This window comes from Sinocyclocheilus grahami, unplaced genomic scaffold, assembly GCF_001515645.1.
Source record: "Sinocyclocheilus grahami isolate Dianchi unplaced genomic scaffold, SAMN03320097.WGS_v1.1 scaffold117.1, whole genome shotgun sequence".
Taxonomy (NCBI): domain Eukaryota; kingdom Metazoa; phylum Chordata; class Actinopteri; order Cypriniformes; family Cyprinidae; genus Sinocyclocheilus; species Sinocyclocheilus grahami.
In genome coordinates, this window is record NW_015505296.1 from 991814 (window position 1) to 1001473 (window position 9660).

Below are 9660 nucleotides of genomic sequence, written 5' to 3' on the forward strand. Positions count from 1 at the left end.
AAATGAGCTGGATGCACTTTGCAAGATTGCAGCCTTGACAAAGTTCTGTTTTATCTCCATGCTGTGTGTTACTATGGATCTTAATCCCCGAGTTGTCAGTCTGACCTCCCGAAGAGAGTTGTGAGAGGTTCTTCACCTCTCTCTAGGGCCCTGATGAATTATGACATCTGCCTGATCAGATCTGACGGTTTACAACATTTCCATACTGAAGTCATTCAATGAACACCTGATATAAAGCAGAGCAGTGATTATTTCCAGCCCTTCTCAAAAACAAAAAGAAATAGCAGATTGCTATGGAAACTTCTGGACAGCTGGAACTTCGTGTCTAGTGCAAGAACTGAAGCACATCTGTCCTGCATTATGTCGATATAAGCTTCACATTAGACCTTCTGAATGCCTGTGGATGATCAATACCTTGGGCAATATATATTGATTCTTGAATCTTTTTTTGAGTCATTTCTTTTTAAACGTTTCTATGAAAGTGTTTCAAAATGATATCATTATTCAAAAAATATTCATTGTAAAATGTGTACACGAGTTACCTTACTGAGCTATTTCTACCTGATCTAAACCATTATTGCAATAGTGTAACCAAATTTATTTAGGTTCAATTTTGGTATTTTACTTCTAAGTATATATAAATATAAGATCCTAGATAATTTTTGTTTTAATCACGGATATGTTGTGTGGTGTATTAGTGGAGGTGATGATCTGTGTTGTGTATATACATGAAAATTGTCTAGTATTTAAATGGAAATGATTGAATGATTTTAGTAACTGATCATTGGCTAATGAACGATGACATCAATATAATTAGTGATTTGAAAAGTGGGTGGAAGGATTGAATTGCTTTGCATACTGAGGAAGGCATTGAGTGGAAACGTTTGTGTCTTTTCCCATTAACGATGAATGTAAAATAAAACGAAAAAAGAAGACTGTTTTCGTGAGTGCGGATCATGATCTCCTACACTAGGTATTTTACTTCTTGCAATCAATCTACTCAGCCACAATAGCAATTTAGTTGAATTGGCATTTTCCACTTAATTATAATTTTACCAAAAACTTCCTGCAAAACGTCTCAGGTTACATATGTAACCATGGTTTCCTGAGTAGGGAACGAGACACTAGGGCCTTTCGCACCGCGGGAACCTTTTCATATTACCAGAACTAATTGTGGAACTACCCACTTTTGGGCGTGTTCGCACTGCCGGAACTGGGTGCGATTTTAGTACCGGACTGCCTTTTTTGAGAACCAAATTAGCTCCTACTCCGGAGCAGGGTCTAACCAGCACAACTGGTACTAATCGTGATGCAATTAGACATTGATTGGCCAAACGCGTATGGAAACGCCCTCACCCGCCATGATTTAAAACGCCGTGTAAACGTACTGTAAACATTGTGTCAACTTATTTTGCAAGTATGGAGAACAGCGATAGATGGACAGACGCTGAAGTGCAGGCACTTGTAGCAAATGTAGCACTGCCAGTTGTCCTTGGAGATTCTTAGTCCTCCTTTTCATTCTTTCAATCGCTTTACGTACACGTCGAAATTCCATGTCCATTATTGTGAAACCCGCGAGACACAACAAAAGCAGCTCCGATCACAGCGTCCTCCATCCTTCTGTTAATGTTGTTCTTCTTTGTTTCTGTTGTTGAACGCCGCGCACAAATGACGTCGCTGTCGACCGGCTTACGTCATTTCTTAGTACACACTGTCGGTGTGAAAGCAACCCTTTAAATGGTACTGAGAAATAGTTAGTGCAAAATCGTCCCAGTACTTTAGTACTGTACATTTAGTTCTGGAACTAAAGCGGTGCGAAAGGTCCTATTGGGGAAGTCGTGGCCTAATGGTTAGAGGTTGTGGGTTCAAGTCTCGTACCGGCAGGGATTGTAGGTGGGGGGACTGAATGTACAGCGCTCTCTCCCACCTTCAATACCACGACTGAGGTGCCCTTGAGCAAGGCACCGAACCCCCAACTGCTCCCCGGGTGCCGCAGCATAAATGGCTGCCCACTGCTCCGGGTGTGTGTTCACGGTTTGTGTGTGTTCACTGCTGTGTGTGTGCACTTTGGATGGGTAAATGCAGAGCACTAATTCCGAGTATGGGTCACCATACTTGGCCACATGTCACTTCACTCTACGTTTCCCCATAGCGACCCCTAGAGGACGCAGTTCAAAGTTCCCATGAAAGGGAACGTCTCAGATTACGTATGTAACCATGGTTCCCTGAGTAGGGAACGAGACACTGCATCCTCTAGGGGTCGCTATGGGGAAACCTAGAGGACGCAGTTCGAAGTTCCCATGAAAGGGAACATACAAATCTAATGTTTTCGGTGTTATTTCTGTATATTTTCCGGTATCCTCATCTGAAGTTACTCTGGTGTAAATGCACTTATAAGAGTGTTTTTGGCTGCTGTTGCTATGGTGACGTTCAAGCAGGACTATGGGCCATCCGACTGCCACTGTGTTTGTTGGAATTCGGGGAGGGAAACAGAAGGATGGGATCTCCTGAAACCGCTTTAAGAGAATAGCAACAACATTATCGTCAAAATACATTTCTTTAGATAATAATTTAAATGCAATAAACATAATAAGGGATAGTGTCATATAGCATAGAGAATAGCAACAACATTATCGTCAAAATACATTTCTTTAGATACTAATTTAAATGCAATAAACATAATAAGGGATAGTGTCATATAGCATAAAAAAATTACAGCACAAAAATGTACAAAATGCATGTACATTTCATCTTAACTTGGGCTGTAATGGTGAAACAAGGTTATGGATCTTAACAGCAGGGGAGTAAACATTACAAAGACAATGGACATATACAATATGGTAAAAACAGTGTAATAATTTGGACTATCATGAAGACTGTGGTATGGTAAAAACAGTGTTATAATTTCAAGACTGTGGAAAGACGACAGTTATGAGGGTGTCAGATCACAGGAATTTTGCATGATTTTTAAATGGTAGTTGTTTGCATTGGGGAAGGGGAGGGGTGCAGGAGTGCCAACAAGAGGAAAAGTGATTTTACCAGGCCACCAAGAATGAAGAAGACCATGAAAAGGCGTCCAAGAGTGGTTCTTGCATAGACGTCTCCATATCCCACCGTGGACATAGTGACCATTAATAAGTACACACATTCCCAATATGAGAGCGGTTGAGAGTTTTGAAAGTTTTCCCATGGATCCCCTGAGTTTTCCACCTGCCGCAGGAAGGAGAGCAAAAAGTGAATTACTGACAGATCTAAACACGATCCTCTACAGCCATCTACTGTCCATACAGAATATCACAAGGATGAATTGTGACAGGAACCAAACTGAGGATTTAGTGGCGATCAGAGTCTCTGCTGCCATCTAGTGGCACAGATGTCCTCTGGCACATCCTGATAAAAACAAAACAAAACAAAAAAAAACACGAAAAAAGAACCACAAACCACCAGTTCTTTAGATGAACAACAACACAAACCACATATGCCACAAAGGGACAGACGTGTTCCTCCCACGAATCTGCATGTGCACTCCTCTCGGTGTCATTTCTCCAGGGGCATGGGGAGAGAGGGGGGCGTGTGTGTGTTTTTTCACTCACCAGATGAATGAATCCTGCAGCAGTGAGCCATGTGCTTATGAAGATGGAACACAGGTTCACCAACTTATAAGAGTGTTTTTGGCTGCTGTTGCTATGGTGACGTTCAAGCAGGACTATGGGCCATCCGACTGCCACTGTGTTTGTTGGAATTCGGGGAGGGAAACAGAAGGATGGGATCTCCTGAAACCGCTTTAAGAGAATAGCAACAACATTATCGTCAAAATACATTTCTTTAGATACTAATTTAAATGCAATAAACATAATAAGGGATAGTGTCATATAGCATAAAAAAATTACAGCACAAAAATGTACAAAATGCATGTACATTTCATCTTAACTTGGGCTGTAATGGTGAAACAAGGTTATGGATCTTAACAGCAGGGGAGTAAACATTACAAAGACAATGGACATATACAATATGGTAAAAACAGTGTAATAATTTGGACTATCATGAAGACTGTGGTATGGTAAAAACAGTGTTATAATTTCAAGACTGTGGAAAGACGACAGTTATGAGGGTGTCAGATCACAGGAATTTTGCATGATTTTTAAATGGTAGTTGTTTGCATTGGGGAAGGGGAGGGGTGCAGGAGTGCCAACAAGAGGAAAAGTGATTTTACCAGGCCACCAAGAATGAAGAAGACCATGAAAAGGCGTCCAAGAGTGGTTCTTGCATAGACGTCTCCATATCCCACCGTGGACATAGTGACCATTAATAAGTACACACATTCCCAATATGAGAGCGGTTGAGAGTTTTGAAAGTTTTCCCATGGATCCCCTGAGTTTTCCACCTGCCGCAGGAAGGAGAGCAAAAAGTGAATTACTGACAGATCTAAACACGATCCTCTACAGCCATCTACTGTCCATACAGAATATCACAAGGATGAATTGTGACAGGAACCAAACTGAGGATTTAGTGGCGATCAGAGTCTCTGCTGCCATCTAGTGGCACAGATGTCCTCTGGCCAAAACTACTTTACTAGCAAAATATTGTTTCGTTCTCATACTTTTTGAAAATGTCTGAAATATGATTTGGACATGTACTTGACCTGTCTTGTGAGATTCAACTGTGTAAAAAATAATGTTAATGTAACATGTTTTGGTTGTTATAAACTTCAATCAGTTTATTCCGGCTTAGAGCAGAGAAAGAACCACCATGGAACAATCACACTTTTGTGTGTGTGAGAGCGAGAGAGATGTAGGTGCTGAAATGAGTGCATCACGAAGCAGATTAGAGAACAATATCACCAGCTTCAGCAGACTTCTTACATAAACAGCATTTTTCCTGCCTTCAGCCTCACAAACATAATCTATTCAGAAACATAGCAGCTTAGCTTCTGCTGCAATTCGTACAAAAATGAATCAAAAAGGTTCCGGATAAGATTCACCAGTTTCACTTTGCAGAAATATTTTTAAGACAAGTTTGATGTTATCTTCAGCAATAGGAAACAAAAACTCTTGCACAAAGTAAACAAGTGAAAAATTCTAACTGCACAGTTTCTGCAAATACAGTATTAAACTACAAGTTCCCAAGAAAGGATGTCTTACCCCAGTTAGACAGCACATGGAGGCAGCTCAGGCCGTCACTCTCTTTGCTGTCTCTTATCTGGCCTGGGCCCAACTTCACACGGTAACCATTCTGAAACAGGTCAGCACATGACTTTTTGCGCCGTCGGCTCTCTTGAACGGTTTCTGTGACCAGAGTGCCCTGTGGGCCCCGAAACACTAGCAACTTGCTGGAGATCATGATTCTGTGATCCTACTCCTTATTAAGTTCAGAAACGCAGAATGTGACGCTTCCTCAGAACTTAAAAGACGTGTAAATCTCAGATGTACTTGATCAAAAAAATCAAATTTGCTCAGAGAGAAAGAAACAAAGTTTCCCTAGGCATGAACGTCAGAATGCATCCAGAAGACTGTTTAACAATACTAAAAACCCTTCAAGTCTAGACAGTGACACCTGCCATTGGCTGAAAACCCTGACTGAAGCCACAATCTCTGACATGTTTGGTCTGATTTTTTCAGTATTTAACTCCCACGCATGCATCTTTCCTTTGACCCCTTCTCTGTTTTAGTGAGTTGATTAGATTTTGTATACACTGAACCCTTCTAGGGATTTCAAATGGAAAAAAAACTATCCTGAATTAATCACAGGGCTTGTACTAGAAATGATGTTTTCTCATGCCGTTTTTTGTAAACAGTACTGCCCACTGAAAGCTGTGCCTGGCATAAATGAAATCTGTCGATTTGACACTAATCGTCATACCACCCAGCCATATAAAACAATCACTTTTGCTTGCTTCATTTCGCTCATGTCCAGCAGTCGTCTATCTCAGAAATCGTTAACTGCTTTTGTTTGATTCCACAGACAAGTCCATATATCACAGATGTTTGCTTCTGCTGACATAGCAACAGTACAATTTATTTTGTCATCTGTATTTTATTAAAACATCAATTTGTAAATGCACCAGTGTGCAGGCATTTTTATTGTTTTATATACATAAGATAAGATACAGCAAGAATATGAACAAAGAAACAAAGTAAAACAAATTGACAAATACAATTAAAAAAATGAAATAAACAGTGCTTTAACTTTTCCATGAAGGTCTACTAACAGTCTACAAAAGAACTCTAATAAAGTAATCAAATGTAAATGAACACTGTAGAGTTTTCATTGTATGAATTGATAGATTAATGCTTATTAAAGCTAACGTTATTCAGATTGAGAGCTGTGAGTGATTTTCTCTTTGCATTTTGTTGTTTGATTAACACTGATGGCCCAAGCGCCCGTCACTGCTGTCACTTTAAGACACACATTGGATTTTCTCCCAGCTGTGTTTAAATGAATACATACCAAACACAGCATTTTGACATATTTGTGTGTGTATTTTGCTATTTAGGTGTGTACCCGAAGCCCAAAGTATATTTTGCTTGTCTAGTTGCGGTCCGTATTGGAGCGCAAGCACACATTTCAGCCTGGGGAACAGCGTCTCTTGCACGGATTATTGTGCTTTCAACATTTTATTATCAAACATGTCCCACAATTTAGCAACAGTAAAGACTAGGGTTGCTCCGATCAGGATTTTTGAGGCAGATCACCGATAGCAGTATCTGCCGATACGATCACCGATACCGATCTTTTTAAAGCCTTTTTATCTTGTAGAATTATTTATAGTGATGATCTAATCAAGATTTTTAGACATATATTTAGAGCCTGAATTTCATTTTTGAAAATTAATTCCCTTCTTAGGTGACTCTTGTGAGAGGGGATTTTTTAAATTTGAGGGGTGGAGGGGGGGGCGTTTTTTTAGACATTTTTCAAAAATATATATTTATCTCCTAAATGTTTGATTATGCACTGCATTTTTGTTTTGACAATCGTGCAATTGTTGCACAATAGCTTACACACAGCACAAAGCCTGATTCGTGAGCTGTATGTGAGGCAGTGTTACACCAGGTTCACACATACTCCATTTGCAGTGCGTATGCAGTCCATGTGCGGTACATAAGTGGTGCAGAAGCAGCTTTCAAACAGGAGTCTGCAACTGATCCGTGGCTGTTTACCACAAACACATTTATCCATTATTTTGATTTCAAATCCAAACATTGTTACTGAAAATGCTTTTTTCAGCATTGTGATTCTTTTTTTACACAGTCCAGTAATACAATCTTTCATAGAAGTGTTTAAACGCAATAAATATAAGAACCACATTATTCAATGCTTTTTACTTTTATATATAATTTTTTATATATTTAGTTGCTCAAGCAAGTGGCAAAACATTTAAACTACTTTTCTTACATTATCACAAACATTCTAAATTAAAACTTACCATTGACAGAAACAGTCAGCTTTACTGCCTTTTCTTTTGCATTTAATTCTTTATTACCAGCAATCCTGCGGTTCATAAAGAACTTTGTTTTCCTACCTCCACGAGTGCCATCTATTATTGCCTTGTAAAGTTTTCAACATTATGTTGGCTTCTAAGATAACTCTTTTTGACAACATTTTAAGGCAGTGTCACATGTAGGGATGGGTATCGTTAAGGTTTTAAAGGTATTACAACTAAATATATATATATATATATATATATATATATGAAACAAAATAAGAACTGAATTAACATTGCTTTATTTTCTAAAATGTAATACATATTTAATGAATTGAATATAAAACATCAATTTGTAAATGCACCAGTGTGCAGGCATTTTTATTGTTTTATATACATAAGATAAGATACAGCAAGAATATGAACAAAGAAACAAAGTAAAACAAATTGACAAATACAATTAAAAAAATGAAATAAACAGTGCTTTAACTTTTCCATGAAGGTCTACTAACAGTCTACAAAAGAACTCTAATAAAGTAATCAAATGTAAATGAACACTGTAGAGTTTTCATTGTATGAATTGATAGATTAATGCTTATTAAAGCTAACGTTATTCAGATTGAGAGCTGTGAGTGATTTTCTCTTTGCATTTTGTTGTTTGATTAACACTGATGGCCCAAGCGCCCGTCACTGCTGTCACTTTAAGACACACATTGGATTTTCTCCCAGCTGTACTTAAGATATAAACTGTGTTTAAGTGAACACTCTCCAAGCAGGCCATTTTGACATATTTTGTGTGTATTTGATCGCTTGGATGTGTACCCGAAGCCCAAAGTATATTTTGCTTGTCTAGTTGCGGTCCGTATTGGAGCGCAAGCACACATTTCAGCCTGGGGAACAGCGTCTCTTGCACGGATTATTGTGCTTTCAACATTTTATTATCAAACATGTCCCACAATTTAGCAACAGTAAAGACTAGGGTTGCTCCGATCAGGATTTTTGAGGCAGATCACCGATAGCAGTATCTGCCGATACGATCACCGATACCGATCTTTTTAAAGCCTTTTTATCTTGTAGAATTATTTATAGTGATGATCTAATCAAGATTTTTAGACATATATTTAGAGCCTGAATTTCATTTTTGAAAATTAATTCCCTTCTTAGGTGACTCTTGTGAGAGGGGATTTTTTAAATTTGAGGGGTGGAGGGGGGGGCGTTTTTTTAGACATTTTTCAAAAATATATATTTATCTCCTAAATGTTTGATTATGCACTGCATTTTTGTTTTGACAATCGTGCAATTGTTGCACAATAGCTTACACACAGCACAAAGCCTGATTCGTGAGCTGTATGTGAGGCAGTGTTACACCAGGTTCACACATACTCCATTTGCAGTGCGTATGCAGTCCATGTGCGGTACATAAGTGGTGCAGAAGCAGCTTTCAAACAGGAGTCTGCAACTGATCCGTGGCTGTTTACCACAAACACATTTATCCATTATTTTGATTTCAAATCCAAACATTGTTACTGAAAATGCTTTTTTCAGCATTGTGATTCTTTTTTTACACAGTCCAGTAATACAATCTTTCATAGAAGTGTTTAAACGCAATAAATATAAGAACCACATTATTCAATGCTTTTTACTTTTATATATAATTTTTTATATATTTAGTTGCTCAAGCAAGTGGCAAAACATTTAAACTACTTTTCTTACATTATCACAAACATTCTAAATTAAAACTTACCATTGACTGACAGAAATAGTCAGCTCGACTGCCTTTCCTTTTGCATTTAATTCTTTATTACCAGCAATCCTGCGGTTCATAAAGAACTTTGTTTTCCTACCTCCACGAGTGCCATCTATTATTGCCTTGTTTATCTAAAAGTGCTCTTTTCCTTTAAACCTAGCCAAAAAGCCATAGCCTATGTGTTGACTGTGAAACACAGTAGACTTTAATTATATGCATTTATGGTGTAATTACTCAATTTTCGTGTCAATTCATGTTCATATTTACCGCAAACAATGCGCTGTCACTTTAATTCAGCGTCTGCAGTGAAAACGATCTCTGCACTGCTGCAGACGCACCGCTCCTGGAACGCACTGCCGGACCGCAACTGTGTGCAGTGTGAATGCTTTATCCGTTAACATGAGCGCGGAAAAAATACGCACCACATATGCACTGCAAACGGAGTAATGTGAACCTGGCATTATGTGTGTGCGCTGCGAGTGTGCATGAGCAC

General features: G+C 38.7%; 1 protein-coding gene across 1 annotated transcript in view; it reads right to left on the reverse strand.

Annotated features, from left to right (window-relative positions):
* The window catches only part of LOC107589535 (calcium-activated potassium channel subunit alpha-1-like), a 287488-nt gene that overhangs the window by 86392 nt on the left and 191436 nt on the right, over positions 1–9660 (reverse strand). The window contains 2 exon segments of the mRNA XM_016278007.1: positions 3040–3210; positions 3594–3678. Of these exon segments, the coding sequence (XP_016133493.1) occupies positions 3040–3210; positions 3594–3678 (256 nt within the window).